The 16,766-nt window shown below is 36.9% G+C and overlaps 1 protein-coding gene across 1 annotated transcript; it reads right to left on the reverse strand.

The window, feature by feature from the left end:
* Nucleotides 1–11,311: 11,311 nt before the first annotated feature.
* LOC127813650 (protein NRT1/ PTR FAMILY 6.3-like) lies at nucleotides 11,312–16,286 on the reverse strand. The gene is made up of 5 exons (XM_052354732.1): nucleotides 16,028–16,286; nucleotides 15,668–15,845; nucleotides 15,507–15,546; nucleotides 14,841–15,412; nucleotides 11,312–12,457 (listed from the first exon to the last, which is right to left on the reverse strand). The coding sequence occupies exons 1-5, from the start codon at nucleotides 16,152–16,154 to the stop codon at nucleotides 11,578–11,580; spliced, it is 1,797 nt and encodes a 598-aa protein (XP_052210692.1). The 5' UTR covers nucleotides 16,155–16,286; the 3' UTR covers nucleotides 11,312–11,577.
* Between the last annotated feature and the right edge of the window lie 480 nt (nucleotides 16,287–16,766).

Consider the following 16,766-nt stretch of genomic DNA (forward strand, 5'->3'; position numbering starts at 1 on the left):
AAGAGAAGAAAAAGAGATTGCAAAGCTGAATCCGATCTTCTCCATTCAATTTGAGGTTACAAATTTATTTATTTATTTAAAAATTATTGTCTTGTATAATTTATTTTTAATTGCTTATTTGTGTCCAAGTGTGGACAATGTAATACCCGAGAATGATTTGAGGTCATAAATAATATTTGATGAAGGGCATAAATGGACTTTGTGGAAAATAAGATTATAGGGTACACTGACGCAACTTTGGACGATCGAATTAGTCAGAGGGAATACCCTGGACCCTAGATAGCCAAGGAAAATGGTATAGTATCGACAAGTAATACGAGTTATGATTTTAGGCATCAAAAGAAGTTGGATCGGGAACAGTTCCCGGTACAACTAAAAAAAGGCAATTGTGATTTAGGCTGAAATACCGAATTATCGTACGGGGCATCCGGGAAGTCAATGGAACCCCGAGGAAGTTCATATTTGGCATATAGAGTAACCCTTCAGTAGTTTTTGGAAGAAACAAAAGGGTTTGTAGATAAAACGAAGATTCGGGTCTAAGTGTAGTTTTTTCGAAATTGACAGAGGGAGATCGAAACGATATTTTTTCGGAATTTTAAAGAGAATGTTTTAGGATATTTCAAAGGGTTATAAAGGTCTTTAAAGAGAAGTTCAGTTTTTGAGCCAGGGGCAAAATCGTAATTTTTGAGGTTAGGGTAAAAGTGTAATTTACCTAAAAATTAGGGGCATTAGCGCAATTAGTCCATTTTTCAGGGACTAAAATGCAATTAAAAATTAGCCCGGGGACCATGTTGAAAAGGGTCTAAGTGCAATTATCCAAAAGTTCGGGCCAAAGTGTAATTCTTGAAATCTTTTTACTAGGGGCATTTGGGAGATTCAGGAAAAAGCTTCATAAATGACTTTAGAGATAAGGATGAAGTCTCATGATGACGTTAGAGATAAGATAAAGGCTCATGATGACTTTAAGGATAAGATTTGTATAAGATTTGATTGGATAAGAAAAGATTTGATTTGGATAACAATGATTGCAGAAGATCTTATAAGATTTTGGAATGATTATATAAAAGATATTAGAAGATTTGGAATGATTATAGAAAATTTATAATGATTGCAGAGAATCTTAGAAGATTTTGGAATGATTATATAAAAGATATTAGAAGATTTGGAATGATTATAGAAAATTTACAATGATTGCAGAGAATCTTAGAAGATTTTGGAATGATTACAAAAGATATTAGAAGATTTGGAATGATTATAGAAGATTTACAATGATTGCAGAGAATCTTAGAAGATTTTGGAATGATTACAAAAGATATTAGAAGATTTACAATGATTGCAGAGAATCTTAGAAGATTTTGGAATGATTGCAAAAGATATCAAAAGATTTGGAATGATTATAGAAAATCTTAGAAGATTTGGAATGATTGGAAAAGATTTTGAAAGATTTGAAATGATTGCAGAATATATATTTCTTGGTGGCTAAGTTTCCTAAACATATAAATAGGGGCTCAAGGCTAAGGATTCTCTCATTCGAAGTTGTGATACATTTGTGCTAGACGAGAGTGCTTCGGGTTTAGTGGATAGAGGGTTTTTAAAGCATACACGAGGCATCACACGCGTAGAGCACTTGGGCAGCGCGTGAGGACCTGTAAGGAGGTGGTTTGGTTAAAAGACTGAGGAGTTGCACGAAAATTGAGGTTGGGCACAAGATTCAAGGTGTTCTGAGTTTCGTTCAAGGTAAGTGGTTCTCCTCCAAAACTTGATTTATTGTGAGTGTTCTACCTGAAAACTTGGTTTTAAGTTGTGAGTGTTCTACCGAAAAACTTGGTTTTAAGTTGTGAGTGTTCTACCTGAAAACTTAGTTTTAAGTTGTGAGTGTTCTACCGAAAAACTTGGTTTTAAGTTGTGAGTGTTCTACCTGAAAACTTGGTTTTAAGTTGTGAGTGTTCTACCTGAAAACTTGGTTTTAAGTTGTGAGTGTTTGCCCCAAAAACTTGATTTATTGTGCTTGTTCTATCTGAACATATGGTGATTTCATGCAAAATGGTTTTGTGCATTAAAATGGTAACCGGTGACGGTTGGATTTATGAGGGAGGTTTGTCCCTAAACGTTTTGAACTGTGCATTGCATTTTATAAATGTTGTTTATACGATGCATTGAATTGTGAATTGTGGCATTGTCTTGAGTTTTATGTGTACGTATGGAATGTCAGCCTCGGTTGTTGTCTGGATAGTGTAGCCATAATTCTCCAAGGGCGTGACGGAATAATAGGGGTATCTGATGCTGGTGTGCATGTCATGATAGCCGCCTTGGTTTTCATGCCAGATCGTTTGGTCAGGGAAGTTGCACTAGGACGACTAGGTGGTCCATACTGTGTTGTTCATGTGGGATGTCAGCCTAGGATGTTGTCTGGATAGTGTAGCTGTAATTCTCCAAGGGCGTGACGGAATAATAGGGGTATCTGATGCTATGTGTGCATGTCAGGATAACCGCCTTGATTTTCGTGCCAGGCCGTTTGGCTAGGGAAGTTGCACTAGGATGACTAGGTGGTCCATGTGAAATTTTGGAGTTGGGATTGTATGGTGGTTCCTGGATGCTTAAGGTGGGAACGTATTCTGGTGAGATGCGTTGGCAGCCCCATTTAAGCTAGAATCGCGTCGCGTCGTCGTGTCGTCGAGTCGGTGTGGTGGCATAGCTTTTAGAGAGATTGCTCTTTCCCCGTGGTAGGGTTAAGCGCGTGGGAATTCTCTTGAGTTAGGGCTACCGGGTGTATTGGTTTATTTCATGTCTTACATTATTCATGAAAAATGTGTTTTAAACTCTCATTTAGATGATTCATCATCTAATTTGGACTTTGTCCCTGGAATATTCAAACGTTCCAGGTGAAGGCAGCGGTGCAAAAGGGAAAGGAATCGTCGAGGAGTGATGGCGAGTAGCGGATAGTTTACATTATGTCTTTTCAGTTATGTTATTTACTTTTGAAAACGTCATGTAAACGTTGGTGCAACTTTATATATAAATAAAGTGGTTTCGGTTATGACCTGTTGAGGTTTCGATCTAGCTTCCGCATTTGTGTTGGTGAACCTGTCTTGGTTTATTAATGGTTCATAATTGATATACTGAGAAGGTGTAACGGGATCTTCGGGGAATGGATTTTGTGATGGGTTTTTGTTTGAAAAGAAAAATTTATCCCCAGAATCTTACGTTACGTTAACGCTCCTAGGAATTGGGGTGTTACAGATAAATTATTTGTAATAATTAAATTATTATTGTGGATTGTATAGGTTTTCTAAAACCGTTAAAATCTAGATGAATTTAGTTTCCAAGGTAAGACAGGGAGAAATCCTTAGTGTTAGTGGTTTTCCTATAATCCGTTGTAATGTAGGAATGTATCTAATTTTCAAAGTGAGTTAGTGTGAAAACTTTGGTGAGATTAGTGGAACTCTAAGAGTGGTTGAGATCTTGGGAGAGTGGAGTAGGTGTGTGTGGAAACACTGAATCACTATAAATTGTCTTGTGTCTCATTTATTTATTTTTGCTATATCTTGTGTCTTGTAATTTATTAATATCAAACTCACACATACATAGTTATAAAATCTTAATTTGTTTAAAATTAAATAATAAGAATTTAATTAAAAGAAAATAGTTTATATATTCTTAAAGAAAATAATTAATCAATAATATTTACTAAAGGGGAGAAAATTTTTTAAACATTCAATTCACCCTCCTCTTGAGTGGCTATATCTTAAGGGACCAACAAGGACATTCGCCTCATGCCGAAGATCGATGGATGCCATTAGCAATCACTTGCCTCCATATGCCACTATACAAGAACCACACAGTGCATCTCCCACTCGATAACCGGATGGTTCTTAGCAACGGTAAATCCCTAGCACCGACATAAAAGACAACTGTGTTGCTTCCGGTTAAAGGACTAGTAACACAATCGAAGCCTGTGATAGACTATAGATCCTCTGAACCATGTGATATATCACGTGCTTCACATTCAGTAAATGTTCCACTAACACTTACCCACATATATAATATATCCATCTCATAGATTATGGCATAAGACTCACCATCATTTATCATTAGCATCTCATACTAATCAAAAGCAGTATCTCATATGCTAGTTCATACTTGACTAATCATAATACTCATATGAGAAATCTAAGGACTGTGAATAACCATTAAGATATCCTTATTACAGAGGTTAATTGTCACACATTCTTAACACTTAAGAATAAGACCTTCAACAAGAAATCTAAGGACTCATTCATATGTAATGGTTGGAGAGCTATAACCTTAAATATGAAAATATATTTTATTACATATTGCAAGAATTACATCATTAGTCCCATAAATATAAATGGCATATGCCATCTAAATCTAGCGTTAGGGCACCAACACTAACAGAACTAATGTCGCCAATCCGATTGGGAGATCCATTACTTCTTAAGTCGCGGCTCTGAATTGCTCAATATATTGTTTCAAAGATTCAATGGGCTTCTACTGCAAGTTCATCAGATACATGTCATTCTTCCTTTTTGGTATGTAAGCCAAGAATGCTTCTAAGAATTCTTTCTTCAAATGACCATATATGCCCTGCTAGGGAGAGAGGGAAAGCTTGGCACTTGGTGACTTCATTCCATTCATGTAGCATGACTATGGCTATGAAATGTTGAAGATGCCTCTCGAGGTCTTCCTTCCCAAAATATATAGATAACTGTGGTAGCTTGAATCCTGGCTGCACTGGCTGTCTCAAGAGTTCATCAGATAAGGGAAATCCCTTGGTGGGAGCTTCTTTGGGTATCATCATCACCTACTTCTACTCCAACACCTCTTCTATAAGTCATTTAACACTAGTCGTGTAATACCCCAAAGCTTGATGTAAAGTTTGGATGTTGTAATGGAAATTATAGTAATGAAATGAATGGCATTTTGATTCAGGAAAAGAGAAAAATCTTTAATTTTATTGATATGTGAATGTAAAAAGGGGTCAAAAATACCTAGGGAAAGAGTTGTAAGGTAGGATTCTATGTTTAAGAGGGGTAAAAGAGTTTCCAATAAAGGTTGAGGGTTAAAATGTAAACAGAAGTGGTTTCTGGGCATTAACGTAATAAGAGAAAGGAGAAAACTGGTCCTAAGTGCAAATGTTACAACTTGTAAAAGGTTAGTTTGTTTTCAACTAAAGAAAATTATGGTAATGATGAGTCCTTATCTTAAAGGACACATGGGGGCATGAATTGGATGAGAAATGGAAATTAGAGTTAAAGGATATAATGGAAGATTTAGTCATAATGACTTAAGAAGATAGGGATACAACTTAAGAAGGAGACTTGCGTGAATGTAGGGTGTGTCAAGTATAGGGAGTTCTCTAAGTGAACAAAAAGGGAAAAACCAAAGGGAGCAAAAAAGGAAGAAAGTGGTGCCAAGTAACTGATACCTCACTAGAAATCAATCAATATAGGGGGAAAATCAAAGAGGTAAGTTGATTTTCTTTCTGTAAGGTCGTAGAGCATGAAAAGAGGAGTCCGTATGTTCAAACGGGAGGTGAAACGAAGCTAAATTGAGCTAGTTATTGTATTTTTAAATTCTGGTAGCAGAATGCGTAACGAGGAAGAAGACGACGCGTGCACGTGCCAGCTGCTACTGCGTGTGGCCACACGTGGCCACCCTTCTAGTGGCCTATGGCGGCGCGCGCGTGATAGGGCCTCTTCCTCTAAAATTTTCTAGCTTTCTTCCTTAAATTATTTCCTAGCATCCCATGTAAAAATATCGTGGATTGGTGACTCAAAATTTGTGAAATTGCAGCGAGACAGAATCGACACCCCTGTGAACAGAACCCGACAAGGCTAGCAGCTAAGGTGAATGGTTTCTTATAGTTTTCTTGCTACATATTGATCATTTATTGAATCACTTGTGTTGGATGTGAACCTACTATCTTGATTTCCTTGTTTAGCAAGTTTTTTTGCTTAATTGCTTCACTACATAGCATGAGGTGTTGTGACAAGTTAGTGGCCGTTATGAGTGGCCCTATGGAGTCACATATTTATGTTTGATGTGAGCATGGCGTGCGCAGGGGTGATTGCATCACCTTGGCATGGCTTCCACAAAAGGGGATTACACTTTGCATATGTGCACTACATACATGCTTTACTTCTTTCATGAAACCACTTCATTTAGATATTTGTTATCTAACTTGGGTTAATGCCCCTGGAACGTTGCACATTCCAGGAATGGTTGATGTGTCAAGAACTAAGGAGGCAAGCAAGACAAATGGAAAGGGAATTATGGACGCTTAATGTTTTCCTTTTATCTTGTGGCTTATTGTGTAATCTAGTTGAGTTATAAATAAAGCGTTGTATCAGTTTGATAGTTGTACTACTTATTGTTAAATTTAAACATCACCTAAAAAAAAAAAAGGCTTGTATGTGTTATATTAGCCTAGGAAACCCTTTCAATACTCTTGGCAAGTTCGATCTGTAGCTTTCATTGTTTGGGGGGTTTCTTAACACCCCTCAAGCGGTTATGTGTATGACTTCCTGTGATATTTGAGCCGATGGGGTGTTACAGTGGTATCAGAGCAGGATTACTATGATTTTGGATAAGTTATGATCTAACTGACATTGAGATTTTTGATGTGTGACAGGATATGGACCCTAATGAGATAGAAAACCAACGCCAAAGGGCCATTATGGGCTGGTGGACTACGGTGCTCCAGGGACGCATCATGCATCCTGTAGATGCTCTGGGGAATTTTCTTAATATGGTTGTTCCCGTTATACAGCAAGTTCCACCAGGCCTAATGCTCTGGGGAATTTTCTCGATTGATTTTATCAAGTGACTTTTTCATACTTAGCCAATTTTTCAAAGAGATTTTCAGCATACTCGACTAATGCAAAACCATACTCGGCTATTTTAAAAGAGATATATGTATAAGCATGAAGTTCTCCTATTTAAAAGAATTTACAAAATGTTTTGGAAATCATTAATAAACTAAATTCATTAAAAATATAATTTTTAAAAATTATTTTCTTCATAAATAAAAAGTACAAATTTCTCAACAGAGACATCCTTCATCCATTTGTGAGGGATCTGGTTCATCCATCCTAGGATATCTGACAATGAAATCCAATTCAGAATCAATCGCTGTCCAAGCCTAGTACAATCCCTCACCCAAAGTTTAGAGCTGGTGTTGTTGAGAATTTAAGCAAGGTTGGGGGGCCCGTTATTCTTTCTTCGTGACATTATAAGGTTTTGAGAATTTAAGCAAGGTTAGGGGGCCCGTCATTCTTTCTTCGTGACATTATAAGGTTACAGGGAAATTACCTTCAAATAACTAAGATGACTAAGAAGCAACGAAACATTTATGAATAGTACGCTCAAAGATTCCTACAAAAATCCACAAAAGAGAAAGAAGAGATTAGCATGACAAACAATAATGAAGACTATAAAGAGAAATGTGAGCGATGCAAAAATTCGAAGATTGCAAAATACAGTAAAAGGATGAAAAAATAGAGAAAAAAAACTAAAGCAAGTTAATCCAAGTTGAAGACCAAACAATAATCGAGTGGTCACCATTTGCTCATGAAAGGCAAAATGCATGAAGAAGGCGCAATCCGATTAAGTGCAAACATCCAATGCATCAAGTGACAATGAGCAAAGCCACAATTGTGTGGGCACTCGAGCATGACTGAGTGGCCAAACAAAACCCAGTGGCCACTTAGTCAAGACCGAGTGGCTAAGGATAACTGAGTGGTGGCAAAAAACTGAGAGATGTTGAGGAAACCTCAAAAATCACCTCTTGGAAGAAAGCTTAAAATGAAGAAGTGAAGAAAATAAGCTCTAAGGACCCTTATTTATAGTGATCCAAGGGAACTGAAAAGAATGATAGTTCGTGTATGATAATAGAAAATCCAAAAATGTGATACCGATAGAGTCATAAAAATGCCAAGAACAATGGGAAAATTGAGCAGAAGATACTCGCAAAATTCATAAGGAAAAATACTCTTCTGCCTGGGTCACTCGGTCAAAAGGGTAAGGAGCAATTGATATGCCCAGCTAATATTAGAAAATCTAGACATAGGTCAGATCCACATATATGGGTCAAGAACACCCAAAAAACAACACAAGAGACGAAAAGCAAGAATATCTATCAAAGAGGGATCGAGTGGTGACCACTCGGTCATATGTGACAACTTGGTCACAAATACTCTCTACCCCCAAGAGCTTCCCTCGTAGCCAACGAGCCCTCTCGGGGTGTTCCTCGAACTGAATATGCCAACAATATTCCAAGATTTCGAGGAACATGCTAAGAATACGTCGGGAATATACCCAAAATATGCCACCCATGAAACTCGGGATGACTGCCATGTGTCCTCCTCTTATTCCTCTATAAATAGGAGGCTCGCCTTCTTTCTCAGGTACACTCACTCTGATACTTGATTTTATTTTTGTGCTCAAGCACTTGAATAGTTTAAACATTAAAGGGTTTGCGCGGGAATAGCCTCTTGCGCCTTTCACCGTTTGCTTGTTTTGACAAGCTTTTCGGTCATCCAAGACCTCTCGATCATTTAAGGCCTCTCAGTCATCAGAGGTCTTCTGTCCATCAGCAAGTAACTGTTCATCAGCAAGCTATCATTTTTCTGGGCCACCTAATCATTTGGTCTCTTGATCATCTGCCTCAAGGTCTCTTAATCATCCTCGCACAAGAATATTAAGATCACTTTTGACAAGCTTCTCGGTCATCCAGGACCTCTCGATCATTTAAGGCCTCTCAGTTATCAAAGGTCTTCTGTCCATTAGCAAGCAACCGTTCATCAGTAAGCTATCCTTTTTCTGGGCCACCTGATCATCTGCCTCAAGGTCTCCCGATCATCCTCACACAAGAATATTAAGATCACTTTTCCCACCTTACAAATTTATTATTATATTTTGATAACAACAAAACCTAAAAATTATTTTAAATTTTTAAGCTATGTTCTCTTTCTCTTTGCGTTTTCAATTTTTAATTTTGAGTTTTAAATTTATTTTAAGTTTTCTGTTTTGATAATCTGTTTTCAGAAAACTAAAAATGAGTTTTTTTTTGTCATTTTAAAAACTTATTTTTTAAAATAGAAAATTAGAAAACACGTTTATTTTAGAATTTGGAGAAAAAATATTTTATGATATTTTATTCAATGAATTTGATTATTAAATGATAAAATCAACTATTTTTAATAAATTTTTTCTATTAAAATAAAATAATAAATTTGATTAATAAATTACTGACAGCTGAATGATAATTTATATTAAATATTATTATACATAATATATGTAATATACTTAATAATATACTATATGTTATCCTACATTTTAATTGTAATATAAATATACTATATTTTTTAAATTTTAAATAAATATATAATTTTATTTTTGAAATTTAGGAATAATTTTTTTTTTAGAGCCAAAATATGAAAAATGAATTGTGTTTTCTATATTCTGGACTTAGAGATTGTTTTGATGAAAAACAACCAAAATAATATTTTATTGTTTTGGATTTCTTTTATAATTTTTTTTCTTATTTTTGAAAATGAAAAAATAAATGTATTTTCATTGTTTTAAAAAATTAAAAATTAAAAATATTTAAAAATAACAAAAAATACGTAACTTTAACTTTTTAAGTTTTTTTATCGAGTTTTTGCCAATTACTCATCAATTAAAATTTTCAAACTCGAAGAAGACAAGAAGGAAAAGTTTCTAAGTGAAACTATTGTCGGCATTTTGGCACGTTATAATGATTGAGTACGAATGGATAAATGACTAGTCGTTCTCTACATGATGGAAACACGTGTTATTATTTTCCTTTACCAAACACAAAACCTTTTGATGAAAATAAATGTGAATAATTGAGCATATATACATGTTAAACGAATGGGCTTGCATGATTGATGCAAGTGCTGGACCCCATGGGCCCTCTAAATTAGATGTGATTGCAACATTATACAGAATTTCAAACGTATACAGACAAATTAATGAGGGATGAGAACATCTTTTCCTAGCAAAACTAATTAATGCCCTTCTTGTAAACACTACTAATATAACATGGCACCAATCAAAATATTTTGACATTCACATTTAAAATATATTATGGAACACCCTTTTAAAAAAAAAAAAAAATTCCTAAAGAAGTTGAATTCAGATAAGCTATTAAAGAACCAAAAATACTAAGAAACATAATTTTTTTTTATCTTATGACCTACTTACTTAGTCACATGATCTTATTAAGATTTTATTAGTAGTGTTATTGCTCCCTAATTAAACTTGTAGATCGAAAATCCAAATATTACCTAAAATAGCAATCAAACCCACCCAGAATCTCAAACTCCTAAGATCCGTCGTTATATTTCTTTAATTTATTTATTTATTATTTATTTAGCTATTGAACTTTCTAATTATGTCAAGGATGTACACTGGATAATGTTGAGGCATTATGTGAAGAGTTTTTTGGTTAGATCTTATTCTATTCATAAATGCTTGTCAATTGCATTTCCTTTATTTCTTCGATTCTCCTTTACTTGCCAAATAAATACAATTTTATGGATGATTTTATTTAAGTTCTCAACCGGGTCATGACTCCAGAGGGGGCACAGAATCTAAGCAAAATATTGACAAGCCCTTAAACTTTTGCCATTGCATGCTTCCCACTCTTCAATTTGTCGCCTCCTTATTAATAATTCTTAATAAAATAAACAAAATCATATTTTATGACTTCAATTCAATGCTGCGATCTCTGGCCTTCACTTATGTCTTAGGAGTCAAAAAAATGTCGTCACTTGTTAGCCAAGGATGAGTTCCTATGAGCTTTAGGACCCGAAAAACGACAATATATATATATAGTTCACAAATTACAAGTATATATATTAGATAAATAAATAAAGAATTATGTGCTAATTCATCTTAAATAAAGTTTGAATCTTAATTATAAAGGAGATCATTATTTAACCTCTTACCATCAAATAGTTATAAATCTTTTTTCCTTTTATTTAATATTTTTTCGGCACAATGTGTAAGGTTAGTGGCAAATAATAGCTAGAGGTAATACTATTTATACATATAATTAATTTGTACATTTTTTTTTTGTATACTTAAGAAATTATAAAGATTTCTTTATAAAATTATCAATTAATTTTCAAAACTTATAACCACTTTTATTGAGGATTAGTGTTTATAATTTTTAAAATTTTAACGATAATTTTGTAAAGAAATGTCACTAATTCCCTGTAAATGTATGATTTATATTCTGAATGTATAATATAACATCACCCACAACCTTATGTAAAGTCATTACCAAGTTACATCATTTTATATAAAGTTTTTGTTTACATAACACATATTACCCTTTCTGTAAATTGAGAAGAAAAATTCACCATGATGCATCATAATTATAAAAATGCTATTGCCAAATGACTCCAGTGATATTTTCTTATGAAGATCATGCAATAGAATTTCACGGCTAAAAAAGACCAAAAAAAAATAAAAAAGGATTGGAAGAAGTAGTGTGGAAAGGACAAAAACAAAAATGTACAAGCCTAACTAAGCATGGGCACCAGGCTCCTCCGCTTCCTCCAATTCTATTCCCTCTTCGGCAAGCCTCTTCTCCTTGTACACATACCAAGAAGCTCCAACCAGATACAATGCGAAGTTCAAAACACTGAGAACCGCCAGTAGCCAGTAGAAATCATAGAGCTTGCCTTTGTTGAGATTATCCGCTAACCAGGGCTTCCGGTTGCCGGTCACCTTGTGCACTATAGAAACCAACACCGAGCTAAAGAAAAAGCCCAGTGAGAGTGTGCTCAAGAACAGCCCTGTGCTCATTGTCTTCATCCCTTTAGGGCACTCCCTTAGGAAGAAGGCCAATTGCCCCGTGTAAGTGAAGGCCTCGCCGCACCCCACAAAGAAGAATTGTGGGACCAACCAGAACACACTAAGCGGCACGACGGTGGTTGGGTGGTTGGCCAAGCCGTGCGATAGTGCCACATGGAGTCGCTTGATTTCGGTCAGGGCAGCCGCCAACATGGCTAGAATTGATATGACTAAGCCGACCCCGATGCGCTGCAGTGGGGTGAGCCCTTCTGGGTTCTTGAGAAGTTTCCCGGCCACCGGGGCGATGATCCGATCGTAGACCGGGACGGTCAGGAGGATGCTGCCGACGAAGAAGGCGGTCAGCGAGGCAGCCGGAATTTGGAACGATTTGCCGATGCGGCGGTCCATGGTGGTGGCTTGTGAGACTGAGAATGTGCTCATTTGGGCGTATATTGTCCAGAACATAATGGTGGTGGCCCAAATGGGTAGCATTCTTATCACTAACTTAACCTCCTCTACATCTGTTAAAGTCGATATGTACCATTTGTTCCCCCCATTCATGCCACTGGACATTTCTGCAGGGTCCTTGATGGCTGCTTTGTCCAAGAACCTGTAATAATAATAATAATAAAAAAAAATCAAACTATGACATTCATAAAAATAAAGATATATAGATCCCAGACTTGGAATTTAAACAGCCCACTATTAAAGTGTGAAATTAAGGCGTGTCTAAAAATGAGATTTTTTTTTTTTTTTTCTCTTTTGGCTAGATAAAAGGGTAAGTTAGATATTAAGAAATAGAATTAAACTTAATCTTCATTTCACTTAATGTTGTTGCCAAAAATACAACAATATAAACTTTTATAGAGTGAAGAAAACTGTCGTCAAAAGTTGAACAAGATGCCGATGTCCAAAAATATAGCAGCTGAGAGAGGTCTCTCAGAGAGAAGGCTTCCCGAGAGAAACGAGTTGCGGAAAGGTCAGGTTTGAAAAAGGGTGCCCCTTGGAGAGAGACTGACTCTCTCAAAAGGAAGGTCTTTTGGATGGGCTCTCTTGAAAAGGGTCGACTAGCCTTGTGCTTGGATCTCTACAGATGGCTCTCAGAGGGGGTATGATACACTTTTCGGAGAGAAAGTTGATCGGCTTCCAAAAATAGTGGGAGCCTCTTTTGGGAAGGTGCTTAGGAGGACTTGAAGAGGACTAGAGCTCTCTCGAAAAAATAAAAGAGGATGGGACTCGACCTCTAGAAGAACTGCAACATGTGACAAAGATTAGAAGCCTTGCAAGCAGGATCTCCCATAAAGACCCTCCGACGATCAAGTCAATAGGCAAGAAAACAAAAGGTCGAGGAAAGAAGTGTAAAGTGCTTCGGACAGGGAAGTTTGAGAGAATCTAGATTGATTATTAGATGGTTGGATCCCGACAATTGTGTTATGTCTCGCATTTTATAGAAGTTTGGGTCACAATGATTGGTTGGAGACACATGTACAACACCCTACTGCCACTCGGAAAGGGTGTTAGAAGAGACTTTGTGAGAGAGTGCCTTTCAGGAGAGGCTCCTCCTCAAACTTCTTAGAGAGAGCTTGATATATAAGTGCCACGAAAAGATCTTTGCAGCCATCTCATTGAGGGGTCCCCTTTTCGAGAGACCTTTCTCCCTGAGATCTCTCGAAGAGAGAGGATGGGGTACAACACTTAGGAGATTAGAATTAATGATTTTCGCGACTAGTTAATTGGACTAGAGGACCATACCTACCTCTATTAAACTATAATGACAATAACGTTAACTTCTTTAAAAGTCTAGACCGTATCAAATTTAAAAGAGATAATTAAGACATGGGGAGTTTGAACACAAAAGCCAGGTGAATTCAATGTATACTACGACCCAGATAGGAAAGATATTTTTAATAGTGGGGGGGGGCAGACAAAGGAAGGATTTGTAAGATTGGAGTTTGTACATGGGGAAGGTGGCAAGTGAGAGTACATACACACATACGCGCACAGAGATCGATCAATATTAGACTGACTGGATATTTCAAATATGGCTCGCTCGTGATCTTTGATTCCTGCCTCCTCTGATATGATTTTATATATATATATATATAGAGAGAGAGAGAGAGAGAGAGAGAGAGAGAGAGAATATTCACATGATGCTTTATTACTGATTTGATGGCTTTCATATCTCGTTCCCTCCCCGTGATTAAAACGATGCTCGCACCTTTGGCTTTGGAAATCATATATACTACTGGATTTTTATGCCCTTTTAATTATTACTGGTTAATTTTCCCAAATTAAGGGAGGTAATTTTAATTTCCATAAAAACAAGAGACGTGATGGGATGCTAATTAATTGTGTCCAGGGAATGAAAACCCGCCAGTTCAATTTGTATGTTAAAGAGTGTAATTATTGGAGCCAGGAACGTTGGCAACAGGCCGATCAGGACTGGCCATGCTGTCCATTCCAGGCCCAGCATCTGGCTACCAAGATTAGATCAAATCATTCATATATACTTGGCTGGCCTATATTCAACCTAATGATTTATCAATAATTTCCCTAATCTGTTGGGGTGAGGCCTACCCCTCTCTCTCTCTCTCTCCTGAAGATTAATTAGGACGAAGTCTAGATTTATTAAAAAATAAAATAAAATAATTTCCCTAATCTGATTTGAATATATATATATATAGATATAATCTATAAATATATATATGATTCTAATCTAATCCTACCAATTAAGCGGTTAGAATTTAAAGTTTTAAAGCATACTTTCATGAAAAAATTCTGATTTATATCACGACATAAAGATAGTGTTAAAGAGTCCTAAAAGATGGTGAGCAGATTAAATTCATAATGGGTTTCAACTTTTTCACTAGCTGTAGACATCATCTCACAGTTGCTTTCATGTAGAAAAAAGGGAAAAATGATTATTTTTTATATTGAAAATATAAAAATCATTTTGGTAAAAATAACTAGGTTACTCACAATAGAGAACTCACCGGAATTGTTTGGAGTGAGGCAATTTTTGCTTCCTCTTCTTCTTGTGATCTTCGGCCGGACTATCGTCGACGTTGAAGAGGAGAGAAGAGTCGGACGGCAGCGGTAAATGCCTCCTCCGCCAGGCGGCGACAAACACGGCGGCGATCTGGGTTAACGGGCTGCCGACGAGTTTCCTGAACCGGTACCGCCGGCTGCCGGCAAGGCAGACGGCCAAGGCAGCAACAATGGCACACGCGCATATTCCATATCCCCATCGCCGGCCCAAGTTGTCTTGAATGTAAACCAGAACGGTCACCGCTACAAGTGAGCCAATACTAATGAAGAAGAAGAACCAGTTGAAGAAGACCGCCATTTGGGTTCTCTCCTTTGTGTCCGATTCATCAAACTGGTCGGAGCCGAAGCCGCTAACGCTGGACTTGAGGCCGCCGGTGCCCAGTGCGGTGAGGTACAGCGCTAGGTAAAGCACCGTCAGCTGCGTGCCGGTCGCCGGAAGACAGGCCTCTCCGATGGCTGCGCATTTCGGTGGCCGGAGGCTGGGGATTGCAGTTGAGATGGTCAAGATCGTCACTCCCTATATCACCAAATCAACCAAAAACTAATGTGAGAAATCGAGAATTAATCAGACCAATGAACTGATTTTGAATCTGTTAATTGACTCTACTTACAGTTGCTTGAACGGTAGCGAAGATGGCGATGGTTAGATACCTGTAAAAACCATTCAATTCAATTTCATGATTTATGTGTCCAAAACTTTTCTTAAAAAACTATCAATCTGAAATTGAGTCAGTGACAAAAAAAAAAAACTTAAGTGGAAGCATAAATTGACCTGCCGAGAAAAGTGTCGGCGACGAAGCCGCCAAGGAGGCAGAGAATGAAGGAGGTGCCAAGAAAGTTGGTGACGGTGTTGGCGGAGGTAGCATTGCCCAAATGCATGGTTCCGGTCAAGTAGGTCACCAAGTTGACGGCGATACCAAGAGTGGTTAGCCTTTCAGTTGCCTCAATCCCTGAAAGTAGAAATTAGTAGAGCACCAAATTAAAGCTTCTTTTTTTTTTTTCAATTTTTTTTTCTTCGGTAACTACATTCAAAACCAAGTCAAAACTTGTGAGACTCAGGAAACTGAAGCTCAAACTTTAGATTTTGAGTACTAGAGGAAGCAAGAAGGAAGAATGCATGGCGAAAATGAACCTAGAATCATGGCGGCGCTGATCCAGCCGCCGGAGGAGGATCGCCGGGCGGGGCGGCCTTTGTAGTCCCAGGCATCGGCCATGATATCGCCGGCCGCCGCCTGATCACGTGTTTCGGGGAGCTCCATTAATTCTTCTTCTTTAGTAATTTGCAGTTGCCTTGTGACCAATAAATTAATTAAACTTAAAAGAAAATATTGAGAGAAATAGAGAGAGAAAGGCTAATCTGTGGTAGATGGGAGGAAAGGTAATGGCGGTGCGGGTTTTATAGAAGAAAAGGAAGGCAGTTTGCGGTGAACCAACCTCCGATTATTCATTCTAAGAAGTGACACCTGTTATCCTCGTTTCCAAACAACTCACCAATCATATCATCCTGCGACGTGCCTTTAGTTTAAACTCTAAAATCATTTTTTACTTAGGGTGTGGATTTCTTTTGCGGTTTGAACTTTGAAGTTTATAATTGGGAAATTCTATATATTATAAAGCTACTGTTTGTATATATATAATTTAAACCCATTTATTTTTTAGTAATTAAATAAAATACCATTAAAATTTGGTTTGATTTAAATGATAGTTTGGTTCGCTTCTGTTTAGACATGTAAAATTTTTTACATTGCAATCTAAGAAAAAATATATCAAACCTAAAATTGAAAAATCTTATAACCACAAATACAATAACAATATACATGGAAATATCCAAATTCAAAATTTTAAATATTTCATCGCATGTGGAAAAAATA

Source organism: Diospyros lotus, chromosome 11 (assembly GCF_014633365.1).
Source record: "Diospyros lotus cultivar Yz01 chromosome 11, ASM1463336v1, whole genome shotgun sequence".
In the NCBI taxonomy this organism is placed as follows: Eukaryota; Viridiplantae; Streptophyta; class Magnoliopsida; order Ericales; family Ebenaceae; genus Diospyros; species Diospyros lotus.